Raw genomic sequence first — 17,482 nt, forward strand, 5'->3', positions numbered from 1 at the left:
GTTATTTTTCTTCATGATTTTTTTTTTTTTTTACTTTCTTTTATGTAAAGCACTTTGAATTACCATTGTGTACAAAATGTGCTATATAAATAAACTTGCCTTGCCTTGAATGTTAATGCATTAACTAAGGATTAATAAAGAGGTGTTATTGTAAAGTCATAGCACAGAAACTGCACTTGTTAAAATTACAAATGACTTGCTTCTTGCATCAGACCAAGGCTGCATCTCATTGCTAGTTTTACTTGATCTTAGTGCTGCGTTTGACACCATAGATCATGACATACTCACAGATAGATTACAAAACTATACAGGTATCCAAGGGCAGGCTTTAAGATGGTTTAGATCCTACCTGTCCGATCGCTACCACTTGTTTATCTAAATGGGGAGTCATCTCATTTATCGCCAGTAAAATATGGAGTGCCACAAGGATCTGTCCTAGGTCCTCTGCTATTTTCAATATACATGTTGCCGCTTTGTTGTATCTTTATAGTGTACGGGATTAGTTTCCACTGTTATGCTGATGATACTCAACTATATATCTCAACAAGACCAGGTGAAACTTCTAAATTATCTAAGCTAACAGAATGTGTTAAAAATGTAAAAGATTGGATGACCAATAATTTTCTCCTATTAAATTCAGATAAGACAGAGATATTACTTATTGGACCAGAAAACATTACACAGAATCTCGTAGATTACAATTTGCAACTAGACGGATGTACTGTTACTTCCTCTACTGTTAAAAATCTGGGTGTTATATTAGACAGTAACTTGTCTTTTGAAAATCATATTTCCCATGTTACAAAAACAGCATTCTTCCATCTTAGAAACATTGCCAAGCTACGAAACATGTTCACTGTTTCTGATGCAGAAAAGCTAGTTCATGCATTCATGACCTCTAGACTGGACTATTGTAATGCACTGCTAGGTGGTTGTCCTGCATCCTCAATAAACAAGCTACAGGTAGTCCAAAATGCAGCGGCTAGAGTCCTTACCAGGTCAAGAAAATATGATCATATTACCCCAATACTACAGTCTCTGCACTGCAAGTTCCGTATCAGTTACAAAATATTATTACTTACTTATAAGGCCCTTAATGGCTTAGCTCCTGCGTACCTAACTAGTCTTCTACCACGCTACAACCCATCACGCTCCCTAAGGTCACAAAACGCTGGACTTTTGATAGTACCTAGGATAGCAAAGTCCACTTAAAGGAGGTAGAGCTTTTTCGCATTTGGCTCCCAAACTCTGGAATAGCCTTCCTGATAATGTTCGGGGCTCAGACACACTCTCTCTGTTTAAATCTAGATTAAAAACACACCTCTTTGGCCAAGCATTCAAATAATGCATCTCATAATTTTGGACTGCAGTTATATCTGATCAAATGTGCATTATTATTCTTTAGCTTGGGTTAAACTAATTAATTTTACTTGGCTGGAACAGCAGCTACGCTAATTATGTCTCTATTTGTTTCTCTGCTTTGTCTGATTTGTTTAAAGTTGCTTTGTAATGATTTGTATCGTAAAAAGCGCTATACAAATAATTTTGAATTGAATTGAATTGAATTAAAGTGATACCTATTGGTCTTTAAAGTTCTTTTGCACTTTAATGTGTAAAACTTAACTTTATATATATTTTTTCTGTATTGCTTTATTGTATTTAAATGTTCAGTTATTTTTGTTATAAGAAAAAAGTTATTTAACCTGTTATACTGTATTATGACTACTTTTTTGAAACTAAATTTCAATACCGTGATAATACCGTATACCGTGACAAACGCATCATCAATTAATCGCAACAGGAAAATTTGATACCGGCAAATCCCTAAAAGGCATTGTGCTAGAAATATTACTATTATTTAGTAGAATGTATGTGATACTGCTACTACTGTTGAAAAAAATAATAAAACTTTATTTTTTAAAGAAATAAATCACAATATTTCTTTTATGTTTTAATTTTAATAGCAAATCACCTTTATTTAACAAAAAATAAAATGTTTAAATTCATTAATTAAAAGAAAATTAAATTTGGGGTGAAACTTGTTTTACTGTTTTTCATAATTATATTACTTGTAGAAAAACTTTAAACACAATTGTAAATAAGTATTAAGAATGGCATTGGTTTTATTTTTAGTGATAAAAAGTTTTTTTTTTTTTATTAGCATATTTTAGTGTTTTGCTTTGGTACCGAAATTGGTACCGAGAACCGTCGATTTTCACTGGTATCGGTACCGAATACTGAAATTTTGGTACCGTGACAACACTAATACTGACAATGACATTGTTGCAGTTTCACTAATTGCTATTCTATTAAAGTCCAATAAAGTTATTAAAATATATGATTCAGCAACATTAACTGAATCCACACAGGTCAAATGACAGTTTCGGACAGCCAACTAAAAAAAGCCTATAAAGGTTCATGGCAAACATTTATATTAGGTAGTTAATACTACTGATAATATACTACTACTAATTCTACTACTAATAACAAAACAAAACACACTAAAATATGATGAACTGCTGAGTTAATGAATATTAATCATGTTGTCTGCGTTCGCTCTAACCGATTCAAAACATTGAAGGTAACAGGTAAGCGCCAGCCAATGAGACTGCCATTTGCACATTAGTTCCGCCTACTACCAAAGAAACCGGAAGCGGCTTCTGCTTGTTCTTAAAAGTCTGAATAATTCCAAATGAACTCCACTATTTTGACAGGAAAATACAACAAAGAAAATGATTTACATGTAGCGCATCAATTCAACGTGGTAAGTAAAACTGTCTTGCTCTCCCTCTCTTTGCATATGTGAGAGAAACACTGAGTGCTCTCATCTAAGCGACAGCTAGTCAGGCACCTTCACACTAAAGTTAGAGTAAGTCAAATACACTGCACATCCATTTAGATGAATTAAAATAGTGTGCTTTAAAGATGAAGAGAGAAATTCTCAAGCGCAAAGTGTTCAAAATGAGTGAAGGCAAATAAAATATCTGTGTCAAACTTATACTTAGCCAATAGCAAACGATAGACATTATTTGATTGTTTAGCATAAAAATTTAGTTGCATAAGTTAGTGATTTACTCATATTGTAGAGGGTTGCTTAAATACTTTTTAAAAGAACGTTTACATTTTTTATGTTCATACTGTTACAAGTTGGCAAAAGAACCATCATACTTGAAGTCTTTACAGTCGCGATCCATCCCATTCAGCAATCCTCTGGAATTTGCTTTTGAGGCATCCCCTTCATCTCCGCCTTTCATCTCAGGACTTTTGTCTTCTTCAAATTGAGAAGCCTTTTCTTTTGAATCACCTTTCTCCCTGCCATCTAGAGCTGCATCTGCTCCACCCTAAAATCACCACAATTCAAAGTTAAACAAAGCCATTCCTGAGGCCAAATTATTTTAGGTTTGTGTATCAATTACCTCAATCTAGACCAGGGGTGTCAAACTCAGTTCTTGGAGGGCCAGAGCCCTGCAGAGTTCAGTTCCAACCCTGCTCCAACATATATACCATGTATTTTTTAAATAAGCCTGAAGGACATTATTAGCTGGATCAGGTGTGTTTAATTAGGGTTGGAGCTAAACTCTGCAGGGCTGTGGCCCTCCAGGAATTAAGTTTGACACCCCAATCTAGACAAATACCCCCTCTACAAAATACTGAATTAGTCAAATATTCATCCATGGCATTTTATAGTTTGGTTTTCATCACTATTGTATGTGTTTTCTTTAGAGAGAGAGAGAGAGAAAAAAAAGAGAGTAGAGGAGGTTTCAAAAATTTGGTTAATTTGACAGAATGAACCTATTTTCAATCATTTCTATTCTTGATGGATCTTTTTACATAATTTTAGCAATAAAACTGTTAAATGACTGATCTTGAGAGGAGTCCCAGTAGTCATCCAATTTGACTATCATATGTTGATAAATCAATTTGGGAACTTAGGTGAATTGTAGTTTTATAAAAAAAATAAAAATAAATTCCAGTTGTTGTGAAAATGTTTCATTTTCCAATAAAAGATGATACTTTTTTACATGATTTATTATAAAGGGGTCATATGACATTGCTAAAAAGAACTAGAAACCAAGTCTGTCCCACCCACCCAGGGATGGGACCAGTTACTTATTTATATGGGGTAAAAAGGGAAAATATCCATTCTGTTTTTTTTTTGTTTTTTTTTACTTCAGTTTTTAAATAAATCAATAATTAAACACTGCATGTATTTACTAGTGCAGTGGTGGCCAACGTCAGTCCTGGAGAGCTCAGATCCAACCCTAATCAAACACCTGAACAAGCTAATCCAGGTCTAAGGGTTACTAGAAAGCTACAGGCAGGTGAGTGTTTATCAAGGTTTCACTAAAACTCTGCAGGACTGTGACTCTCTAGGATCAACACTGGCCACCCCAGCACTAGAGCTTCTTTCATTGTTTTTTCTTTTTTTTTTTTTTTTTTTTTTTTATTCAATGACCTTTAACTTTAAAAATTATGTCCTGATCTTAAAACCCATTTTCTTGAAAAAAAGAAACCAAAAAAAGTGTTATAAGATACCCAATGAGTGTAATAAGATAATTGACTCACATAGCCTCCGTTTCTGTAGCGACCATCCATCTTGTCTCCAGGTGAAGAGCTGAGGACATACTCCACCATACTCACACCCAGACCACCCCCCTCTGAGCGTGGGGACAGTACCGAGCTTGCATCTCCGTTCCCATTGTAGCTCTGGCCTGGACGTCTTTGCACCATAATGGGCTGAGAGACAGAATGATCTAGACACAGCAGAGAAAAATAATATAATGACAAAAATTTAACCAGAAGACAAATAAAACATTTAAACATGCATTAAGGAAATGAGGCTAATACTACTATAATGGAGATGTATGCAATATGGAATTTCTAGAATGATAACTACAAGTAATGAAAAACTTCTTGTAGCTGATGCTAATAATTTTATATCTTTCAATTTTTTTTTTTTATTCTATTTATTCTTTATAATGGAGCTGCTACCTATTTAGCTAAATAATTAAGCACATGCTTTAAAAACAGTCAATCGGACCAATTTTTAAATCTTGTTTTAATGGGTGACAAATTAGACATAATTGTTCATAATTTATGAACTGAAATAATCAATTTCAAAACATTGCTAGCAACAGATAGCCTAATCATGGTTAAAACAAGCACAGACACAATGCAACAAATCCTGAAATATGTATATCTATTGCATATCTACCACACATGCTTTATTGCTGAATCTGATTTGTTCATAATTCATGAATTTTGCAACACTGACAGTGTTACTGAACTGAAATCAATCAACACTGAATTCACTCAAGTTGAATAAGGACTCTTCAGCAAGAGGTTGTTCTACTGAAGACTGTACTAAACATTCATATTTAAATTAACATTACAAAGTTATCTGAAATTACTGAAGAGCTACATAATAATACTAATAATAATAATAATAATAATAATAATAATAAAAATCACTATTTTTTTGATACTAGTGTTGTCATTGGACCAAAATTTTATCAGTCAGTTCCAAAACCAGTAAAATTCTAATTTTCTAGTTATCAATTTTGGTATTCCTAAATAGCTACATTATTACCTGAAGATCCTTGATGTCTAATGTCAAAATCTTAATTGCACAATGTGCAAAATACAAGCTTTAATGCTGAATATTTTCCAAAGGTTAGCAGGTCTGCACTGAGTCACACACAGGGCGCCCTCGCACAGAAAATCCACATATGCATCACAGAAGTAATAGAACTCCTGACACTCCAGGAAATCCCTAATATGGACAAAGCCATCCAGCTATCGCTGTAGCTGAATTAAAAGATAGAAACATTTTGAACGATTAAACATTAAGACAATAAAAACTTGACTGCAACGATGTATTTATCTGTGTTCTTCAAGCCATCTCGGGTATTTTCATAATTATGTATATTTATAATCCATTGCTTACTGACTACAGTATAGAATACATTTTCTGTGGTAAGAAGCCACATTAGATCATAAGAGTAAGGTATTTCAAACACTTGACTGATGTTGTGGAGTAAAGGAAGGGATATTGTATGATTTTTTTTAGTGGTTGAAATGGTGATGCTATATTTTTTTTTTTAGGTTTAAGTGAATAATTTTTAGGTTGGTTTTTTTTTTCGACCGCACTACATTTAACACCGCAGTTTTACAAGTTCACTTTCTTTTTTAAAATCGCTGTCCATATAGGCAATATTGACTTGTAAATGATTAACTAACAATCTGGTTGACAAAGTTCTTTATTTGAAGCACATTTCTACAAGAAAGGTAACTTACTGAAAAAGTGTTGGTGCTTAAAGTGCTTCACTGAGCTGAAATTTAAACTGAGAACATCTCAAGATAAACTAAATAAAAAGAAAATCTAAATTAAGTGTTTTAAGGGCTTCAAACTGAACATCTCATGGCTCAGTGTCTTATGGACTATCTTCCATTGCAGTAACATGCCCCTCGGATAGCCAACTGCTGTAGTTTGGTCTTCTTGATCTTTGGCCTTGGCTAAACTAGCTGGCCACACTCTCTCTAACATCAAAATCTTCCAGACTTGGCCCCTCTACACTGATTCTTATTAGATCTTCCACTGTGTCTGAATGAAGGGATGCTCTAGTGTCTGATTTGAACAGCTAAACAGTCCCTAAACAGATTATACTACTGTCTCAGCTATTAAAATAGTTAAGTTTTGTATGTAATAGCAAAGTGATTATATTTAATTTCATTTTTTTTAAGTTAATTTAGTAAAACATTTGGAGCATTTTTGTTTGTTAAATATAAGTTTTTTTTTTTTTTTTTTAAAGTAACGACCAAGCGGCCAGCGTTAAGGCCCGTTCACACCAAGAACGATAACTATAAAGATAACTATAAAGATAACGATATTAGCGTCCACACCAGCGAACGATATCTTCTGTTTTTTTCTAAGCGCACGCTCGTCTGCCGCTTTAAATTCTTGAGCGCGTTTACAGCAGGATGGATTCTGATTGGCTGTCAATTTTTTATCGTTCATCAGCTGGAAAAAAAAAATCGTTTTAAAAGTGATTCCAACGATATCTATTTTTTTTGTCTTTATCGTTATAGTTGTGATGTGGACCAACTGAAAACGATTTTTAGAACTATATCTTTATCGTTATCTTTATAGTTATCGTCCTTGGTGTGAACGGGCCTTTAGACAGTGAGCCGATGTTTGATCAATTTAGCCTTCTCAAATCATCACGACTCGCCTAAAATAAAATCTATAAATATAAAACAGCCCAAGCATATATAACAATGTTTAAACGTCAGACCCAGATAAATGTGCGCTGAATCCAATAGTTTGTGCGGAGACGCTTCAGGACATGGAGACGCCAGCATGATCACTTGCATTTTTTTTTTTTTAGCAGATACGCCATCATTTTTGCAAATAAAGGTAAGAGTAATACATCATTCGTAACTGCAAAGTGTCTTTTTATTTGTGTGCACTCACAATATCAACAAAACTTTGTGCTTTTATAAAATAAAGAAAACAAACACGATGTGCTTTCTGCGTCTCGTCTTTAACAGGAGTACAAAAATGAACCAAAACTCAGTGAAAACATGCCTCACAGACATGATAAATATATCTATAGAAAGATTTAATTGATTACTTAAAATAAAAATTGAAAACAAAAACTCGAGCCACTCTTGACAGTCGCGGTAGAATGGTCTCGTGTTGTTTTTCACCAGCGCGGCAATTTTTTTTTTCATCACTAATTGATGCGATGTCTAAAATATAAAAGTAAGGAGAAGTCTAAAACAGGCCTCCCGCCCAGCCCGCGTCTGAACTATGACATGAAAATTATCCCCAAGCCTGGCTTGAGGGGCGTAAAAAAGTCGGGTCCATTGGGCTCGGGCTGAAATGCAGGGCTCTGGTGTCTGTTGTTGAACCACAGGGAGACTTTCAGAGTCGCAGAGACTTTTTTTTCCCCCCTAGAACAGCTGGTCGCACCAGTGCGACATCTGATTTTAGTCGCACCATTGAGAAATTAGGCCTTAAAAGGCATGTTATGATGTTCTCTTTTGTTGGACAGCAAGTCATTAGTCATTACGGCAGGTGTTGCTTTTTCAAATGCACATTATTAGCGGGGAGGCATTTCCTCATATCAGCACACAGGCTTTTGGACAGGTCGATGAAGGCAAATTTTATTTTATTTTTACAAAAATCCCACTCAAGCGCAGAAGATGTTTTGTTTTGGAAGAACCAGTGGGGTGATGAACTCTGGTTAGCACATGCAACTAATCATTCAGCTGGTGTGATCACTTTGAAAGGCAGTTTTAGAGGGAAAATTCTTTATAACCAATGTGATGTCAAAAGGCATTGGGTAATTTTAGTTATTGAAATTGGCAGCGATATATTTATATTATGTAACGTATGGATATAATTCTTGTGTTTTGAATAATAATCTGTTGGACACTATAGAGGAAAATGTAAATATTAGTTATAATAGTTAATTATATAATTAGTTAAAATAATATATAACTAAATTTCCAATGGCAAAATTAATTATTGTTGGAGATTTTAATATGGTTCATGATAATTCTCTAGATAGATATCCAAATATTAATAAATAAATACTGGACACAGGCAAATTTTAGAAAGGAATATGGCACAGTTTAGGAACTACAAAAATTTGAAATAATATATAGCATTCAATTCAGCATTCTGACGGCTGAAGGTCTGGAATTCATGGCAGCTTTCATTGGTCAAGGCCTCCCCATGAGGCCATTTGACTGACATGCAAACAAAGAATCACAGTTCGTTTCGCTTAGCATCATGTTTCAGGGCGTGGAAATGTCGCCACACTTTGAAAGTGAAAAAAGTGAAAATGACATGACACACAGCCAAGTATGGTGACCCACACTCAGAATTTGTGCTCTGCATTTAACCCATCCAAAGTGCACACACACAGCAGTGAACATACACCGTGAACGCACAACCGGAGCAGTGATATTTTTTTTTGTCCCATATGCATCAGATGTTTAGCCAACGGTCTGTGGGCATGACGTCTGAGGCTGAGACTATGGTGATACTAACTGCCCTGAAGAGACGAGAGAAGATGGCCTGGGGCACTTGTTAATCTCTTTTTGGAATCTTGCCCTTGTCTTGTACGCTCATCCGCTGGCTGGTAAATAATTTTGACTGATTTCATTTATTTATTTATTATTATTCGGGCTAATGGAAAGCAGGTTCAATAGTTACAGGTGGACTATAGTTATAGTTAAGGGACATGTCTTGCATTGAAGTGGACTGGTCACACATCAACATGTGTTTATTTTGTTTATGTAGACCTACACTGTTGGTAATGTGCAGTCTGCTTTGGATTTTGTACATAGTTGTTTGTTGTTACTTTTTTTCTATGCCCTTCAACAGACACCAATACTGTTATTTATTATGCTTATCTTTTAAAAGGATTATGCATCTAGGTATATTGGTATCTAGGATACATAGTAACGTCTACATGCTACTAGCAGTATGGTCTTGCTTTTGTGTTGCTTCATTTAGACATAATCTTGGCATTGTGAGCACACAATGCATGTTCTAAATATATTATCACTGAACGTGAATGGCCTAAATTCTCCTATTAAGCGTACCTGTATATTAGAGTATTTGCACCATAAATCGATTTCCTATGCCCTGATACAAGAGTCCCATTTAAAACAATGCGATGTGGCACGTTTTCAAAAGTATTACAAACTGGCAGCCTTCTCTTGTGCTTGTAATAAAACTGGGGGGTTGCTTATCTTAGTGTATAGGAGATTACATTTAACTATTGAACATACTGGGAATAATGATGAGGGTAGATTTTTTTATACGCTTTAAAGTACATAATGACAGGTTAGCATTGGTCTCCATTTACTGCCCGCATGAGACAGACAGTGCTTTTTTCACAAATATTCCCAATATATTACTTGAGCAGATTGATTGTCCTGCAATCGGCAATGAATCGCCAGCGATTTTAAATGTGATTTTGTTTAGCTTGTCAGTGAACTACGGCTCTGTGTTGTAAATGCCACTCCCTGAGCGGCATTTACATTTACTGGGAGCGGAGCGCACGGGCGGGCAGCTAACCGTTGTTGCAGAACTCCGTCTGAGGCTGCATGAGAGACAGAGCAGCTCACACTCTGCAGAAGCTGCTTGTTCACACACAGCTTCAGCTAATGGCAGGACAAAACAGCCCGTTTCGGAATAACATTTCACCGTACTAGAATTGATGCCGGAAAGTTATCATATTCGTAAGTGCAACAAGTCATTTGCATGTGAAAGTAGAAACGCGTTCAATTCGATATCATTCGATATCAAGCTTCAATATCATTTTCATTTCATCTTTCCTGTAATGCCTGATAAAGTAGCATTTGTGAGCAGTGCTTATTTGATTACAGCCATTGCCAGAGAAATCGCTATACTTCTGCTCCAACAGTGCCTCCTGCTGGCAGAAAATTTATTTGCAGTCTGTGGGAAACGATGGTGTCTGTCAGTAAACAAACAAAAATGTGCTTCAGTTTTGAGAAACTGTTTTGAGAAGGTGCTTAAGTTTTAAGGCATTGATTTAATTCTCTAAATTGGGCTACTACTACTATTACTATCTTGTACCCTGGAATAATAATTTGCTCAAACTCACTTTAATGAGATGAATGAAAAAAAAAAGCAAAAAAATAATAATTGGCCAAACATCAGTCAAAAAAAAAAAAAAAAACGCCATTATATATTGGCCATTGGCTGCCCTGATTTCTAAATATCAGCATCGGCCAGTGAAAAATCCATATCAGTCGACCTCTATTTCTTAGCCCATCTCTAATTTTTCCATCTCTATATTACCAATTTTATTGTCCGATAACTCTGCAGTGTTATGTAATGTTCACCTTTCCAACATTAAAGGGTTACTCCACCACAAAATTAAAATTTTGTCATTAATCACTTACCCACATGTCGTTCCAAACCCGTAAAAGCTTCGTTCGTCTTCGGAACACAATTTAAGATATTTTGGATGAAAATAGGGAGGCTTGAGACTGTCCAAAAGACTGCCAAATAAATAACAGTGTCAAGGTCCAGGAAAGTATGAAAAGCATCGTCAGAATAGTCCATCTGCCATCAGTGATTCAACCGTAATGTTATGAAGCGACGAGAATACTTTTTGTACACGAAGAAAACAAAAATAATGACTTTATCCACTCCTCTTTGTCTCTCCAAATAAGCGTAGTGCCATTTTGGCAATTCTGAGTAGTACGCAGATGGCGTATGCTGTACTTTGTCAGCCGCGCTGCACCGATGCGCTATTTGCTTTCAAACCAAAGCGTAAATACACATAAAAAACATATCCTTGTGTCACTGCTGATACAGAAGAGTGTAAGCCGCCTGCATACTGCTCAGATTTGTCAAAATGGCGCTACGCTGATTTGGAGAGACACAGAGGAGAGGAATTGTTGAATAAAAAAAAAAAATTGTTTTATTTGTGTACAAAAAGTATTCTTGTCGCTTCATAACATTACGGTTGAATCACTGATGGCAGATGGACTATTCTGACGATGCTTTTCATACTTTCCTGGTCCTTGACACTTTTATTTATTTGGCAGTCTATGGGACAGTCTCAAGCCTCCCTATTTTCATCCAAAATATCTTAAATTGTGTTCTGAAGAAGAACGAAGCTTTTACAGGTTTGGCACAACATGGGGGTAAGTGAATAATGACAATTTTTATTATGGGATGGAGTATCCCTTTAAAACCAAGGCCCCTAAATGGCGTCTTAACACATCATTACTAAATTATCAGAGATTCATTAATTCGCTAAAAGAATATATAAAAGAGTTTCTCAAAATATCTTGTGATGTAGACCCTTAAATATTGTGGGAAATGACAAAATGTGCAATACGAGGATTCTGTATATATTTTTCTTCTGCCCTTGCAAAAGCCCGCCAATTTATACAATTAGAACATAAGATTCTATTATTACAAAACTTACAAAAACTATTTTTTTTTCATGATAATTATTCACGATTGTCCTCCTTGAAAGAGGAATGTTAATTTAGGTATAAGATTGTGATTTTTTTTTGAGTAGGATGAGTTTTACTATATTATTTCGAATCAGAGAGACCTAGCCACTTATTGGCCCTCAAGTTGAGGGAATGTGAGTCTAGGGCATATATCAGTGAAATAAAATCTTTGGACGATCAGGTAACCACAAATCTTATGATAATTAACAACATATTTAAAGGTTTTTACACAAATCTGTATAAAACAGAAACCGATTTTGATGAGTCAGTTTGTAGAGAGTATTTGGATAAATTAAAACTACCTCAGGTCACACAGATGGATAAAGACTCTTTGGAGGCCCTGTTAAGTTTGGAGGAGCTCCATGAAGCACTAAAAAGCCTTCAGAAGGGCAAGTCACCAGGCCTAGATGGCCTCCCTCCTGAATTATATTTAGAAATGAGATGTGGTAGGAACTCTCATGCTTGATTCATTTAATTTCGCAATTGAGCGTGGTACATTTCATTGAGACCACAAAACATCTTTGATATCATTGCTTCTTAAAAAGGGTAAAGATCCATTAGATTGCTCTAACTACAGATCAGTATCACTCATCCCATGCGATCTTAAAGTTTATGCTAAAACTCATGCCTCTCGCATAGAGAATGTAATTCATAGCTTAATCAAAGAGGACCAAACCGGTTTTATTAAGGGGCGTCCGATAATATGCGTAGACTGTTCCATGTACTTGATTTTGCAGATTCTCTTCCAAGCCCTTCTGTGTATTTTCACTTGATGCAGAAAAAGCCTTTGACAGGAAAGAGTGGAATTATATTCCACTCAAAATATATATATATATATATATTTGGTTTTGGTGAATATAACATTTCTACTGCAAAGAAGAGATTAAATCTTGGTTTTCACATAACTTTCTCAAGATGAATATTGACCAAACAGCAGTTCTCCTTGTTGGTACCAAATCTAATTTGTCACAATCCAATAGTTTTTCATTTTCTGTTGATAACTCTATAATCTCCCCATGTACTTAGGTTAAAAGTCTGGGTGTGGTCCTCAATAGTACTTTATCTTTCGAAAAGCATGTGAACAATATTACTCGGTCTGCGTTTCTCCATTTACGGAAACAGTCACCTTCGTCCATTTCTCACACCAAATTCCACAGCTGTTCTTGTACATGCTCTAGTTACCTCGCGCATTGATTATTGTAACGGTCTTCTCTTTGGGCTACCTTACAAACTCCTTCACAAACTTCAGTTGGTCCAGAATTCAGCTGCCCATATAATTACCAGAACCTCCTCCGTCAAGCATATCACTCTAATTCTCTACCATCTTCACTGGATTCCTGTTAAATATCGAGTATATAAGATTTTACTTCTCACTTTTAAAGGTCTTCATAAATTTGCACCACAATATCTCTCTGATTTGCTTCATATTTACACCCCGAAGCGTACTCTCAGATCTTCTTCATCTGTTTCCCTTGTTGTAATACGTTGTATGGTGTCTAGGGCATTTAGTTGTGCTGCTCCTAATATCTGGAATTCTCTTTCACGATCTATACGAGAAAGTGACTGTCTGACTACTTTTAAATCATGTCTTAAAACGTGTTTAAATTAGCTTTCTCTGAATAAATTAGAATGTCATGGAAAAGTTCCTTTATTTCAGTTATTCAACTCAAATTGTGACACTCATATATTAAATAAATTCAATGCACACAGACTGCAGTAGTTTAAGTCTTTGGTTCTTTTAATTGTGATGATTTTGGCTCACATTTAACAAAAACCCACCAATTCACTATCTCAACAAATTAGAATACTTCATAAGGCCAATAATAAAAAAAAACATTTTTAGTGAATTGTTGGCCTTCTGGAAAGTATGTTCATTTACTGTACATGTACTCAATACTTGGTAGGGGCTCCTTTTGCTTTAAATTACTGCCTCAATTTGGCGTGGCATGGAGGTGATCAGTTTGTGGCACTGCTGAGGTGGAATGGAAGCCCAGGTTTCTTTGACAGCGGCTTTCAGCTCAACTGCATTTTTTGGTCTCGTTTCTCATTTTCCTCTTGACAATACCTCAGGTCTGGTGAGATTGTTTGTTTGTCTGGGGCACCAAATTCACTAAATCCGCCCCAACTTTTGGGGCTTTTGGCAGTGTGGGCAGGTGCCAAATCCTGCTGGAAAATGAAATCAGCATCTTCAAAAAGCTGGTCAGCAGAAGGAAGCATGAAGTGCTCCAGAATTTCTTGGTAAATGGGTGCAGTGACTTTGGTTTTCAAAAAACACAATGGACAAACACCAGCAGCTGACATTGCACCCCAAATCATCACAGACTGTGGAAACTTAACACTGGACTTCAAGCAACTTGGGCTACGAGCTTCTCCACCCTTCCTCCAGACTCTAGGACCTTGGTTTCCAAATGAAATACAAAACTTGCTCTCATCTGAAAAGAGGATTTGGACCACTGGGCAACAGTCCAGTTCTTCTTCTCCTTAGCCCAGGTAAGACGCCTCTGACATTGCCTGTGGTTCAGGAGTGGCTTAACAAGAAGTATACGACAACTGTAGCCAAATTCCTTGACACGTATGTGTGTGGTGGCTCTTGAAGCCTTGACCCCAGCCACAGTCCATTCCTTGTGAAGTTCACTAAAACTCTTGAATCGATTTTGCTTGACAATCCTCATAAGGCTGTGGTTCTCTCGGTTGGTTGTGCATCTTTTTCTTCCACACTTTTTCCTTTCATTCAACTTTGTTAACATGCTTGGATATGGCACTCTGTGAACAGCCAGCTTCTTTTATCAATGAATGTTTGTGGCTTACCCTCCTGTGAAGGGTGTCAATGATTGTCTTCTGGACAACTGTCAGATCAGCAGTCTTTCCCATGACTGTGTAACCTAGTGAACCAAACTGAGAGACCATTTTTAAGGCTCAGGAAACCTTTTGCAGTTTTTTTTTATTTTTTATATATGATTAGTTTATTGGCATGTCACCATATTCTAATTTGTTGAGATTGAGAGTGAATTGGTTGGCTTTTGTTAAATGTGAGCCAAAATAATCACAATTAAAAAAACAAAGACTTAAACTACTTCAGTCTGTGTTCACTGAATTTATTTAATACATGAGTTTCACAATTTGAGTTGAATTACTGAAATAAATGAATTTTTCCATGACATTCTAATTTGAGATGCACCTATATATGTATATGTTTGTATTAATTTTGCACTTTTGTTGTTGCTGTTCTATTTTGCATGCTTTGAGATGTGCAACGTTTCCCTAGTCTCATTGTGCCTTTGTGTGATGGAACTGAATAAAGGGGGGATGGCTTACGGACACACAGAAACAGGGCCAGATTGGAGATAAATAAAACACATGGAAATTATTTCAACAAATCTGTCTTAGTGACAAATCATACCAGTGTACTTTGAGGTTAAAATACGTACCCGCTATGGAAAATGCGTACAGGTTGGCAGGTCTGTAATTGTTACTTCAGATGTTATTTGTAATGTTTATGGTCTTTTCAGGCAGGATTAGCATATACTGAAATCATTAGGGTGAAATAGTTATTTTATTTCTTGATTGAACAACATCTATTTCAGACTCAAGACCACGCAAACACTATGGTATTTTACTAGCATTATAGTAAGTGTTTTGTATATGTTGTCAAATTATTTATTAATTTAACCTACATTTAAATCACTAACTGCTTCAAAATGCATGCTGTTAATAAAATTGTTAAAACATTTGCAGTTAGTCTACAGTACAAATAAATTCAATATTGCAAAACAACAGAACTACATAACCACATTGAATAACTGCAGGCGAACTACGATCTGCCTATGTTTCAAAACATTTTATATAGGAGTTGCAAAGTCTCACCCATCCACCAAAATGATGTTCGCTAATGAAATGAATATAAATGTAGCTTTAATAACCAGGGGAAATTCCCGACATTAAACAAAACCATTTACATGCATGTTAAATTACATTACATACATTTACATGTATCAGTGCTACTGATACTTTCTGCTCCACTCTTACATCTTGTTTAGACACTGTTTGCCCCTTGTCTTCCAGGCCAGCCCGTACCACCCCTTCAGCCCCTTGGTTATCTGATGTTCTACACGAACATCGTTCTAAGCTTAGAGCTGCTGAAAGGGTGTGGCGCAAATCCAAAAATACTACTGACCTTAATGTGTATCAGTCACTCCTCTCATCCTTTTCTGCTAATGTCTCCGCTGCTAAAAGGACATACTACCATAACAAAATTAACAATTCGTCTAACTCTCGCATGCTTTTTAAAACATTTTCCTTGCTTCTTTGTCCTCCTCCTCCCCCTCCTGCTTCATCTCTAATAGCTGACGACTTTGCCACGTTTTTCATTAATAAAATTAAAAACATCAGTGCACAATTTTTTCCACCACAATCCATCAAGCACATCTCACCACTTGATCCTATTCCATCTCATCTCCTTCAAGCCATTTCTCCTGCAGTTGTACCTGCACTCACTTACATCATTAAAATATACCTCCACACTAGTGTTTTCCCCTCATCATTTAGACAGGCTCATATAACTCCACTACTTAAGAAACCCACCCTCAACCCATCTCTTTTAGAGAATTACAGACCAGTTTCCCTTCTTCCTTTCATTGCAAAAACACTTGAACGAGCTGCATTCAACCAAGTCTCTACCTTTCTCACACAGAACAACCTCCCTGACAGCAACCAATCTGGCTTCAGAAGTGGACATTCAACTGAGACTGCCTTGCTCTCAGTTGTTGAAGCCCTAAGATTGGCAATAGCGGAGTCCAAATCTTCAATACTTATCTTGCTTGATCTATCTGCTGCTTTTGACACAGTTAACCACCAGATCCTCCTGTCAACCCTACTGACAAAGGGCATCTCAGAAACCGCACTCCAGTGGTCTGAGTCTTACCTATCAGATAGGTCCTTCAAAGTTTCTTGGAGAGGTGAGGTGTCCAAGTCGCAACATCTAACTACTGGGGTGCCTCAGGGCTCAGTTCTTGGACCACTTCTCTTCTCTGTCTACATGGCATCATTAGGTTCTGTCAAGCTCTACCTCTCATTCCATCCTGATGATCCATCGGTAGCTGCTCGCATCTCAGCTTGTCTAGCAGACATTTCTTGCTGGATGGAATCCTTCAACTCAACCTTGCCAAGACAGAACTGCTTGTGGTTCCAGCAAACCCATCGTTTCATCACAATTTCACCATCAAGTTAGGCACATCAACCATAACTCCTTCAAAAACAGCCAAAAACCTTGGAGTTATGATTGATGATCAGCTAACTTTTTCAGACCACATTGCTAAAACTGTCCGGTCCTGCAGATTTGCTTTATTCAACATTAAGAAGATCAGGCCCTTTCTTTCGGAACATGCTGCACAACTCCTTGTTCAAGCTCTTTTTCTGTCCAGGCTAGACTATTGCAACGCTCTCTTGGCAGGTCTTCCAGCCAGTTCTA

General features: G+C 36.4%; 1 protein-coding gene across 7 annotated transcripts in view; it reads right to left on the reverse strand.

Annotated features, from left to right (window-relative positions):
- LOC109111929 (pumilio homolog 2-like) overlaps nucleotides 1–17,482 on the reverse strand; it is a 99,912-nt gene that overhangs the window by 56,495 nt on the left and 25,935 nt on the right. For all 7 annotated transcript variants that reach the window (XM_042777431.1, XM_042777434.1, XM_042777432.1 and 4 more), the window contains exons 5-6: nucleotides 4,567–4,754; nucleotides 3,169–3,341 (exon numbers count right to left, since the gene is read on the reverse strand). In XM_042777431.1, coding sequence (XP_042633365.1) covers nucleotides 3,169–3,341; nucleotides 4,567–4,754 — 361 coding nt within the window. The remainder of the gene's footprint in view (nucleotides 1–3,168; nucleotides 3,342–4,566; nucleotides 4,755–17,482) is intronic.

This window comes from Cyprinus carpio, chromosome A20, assembly GCF_018340385.1.
Source record: "Cyprinus carpio isolate SPL01 chromosome A20, ASM1834038v1, whole genome shotgun sequence".
NCBI lineage: Eukaryota > Metazoa > Chordata > Actinopteri > Cypriniformes > Cyprinidae > Cyprinus > Cyprinus carpio.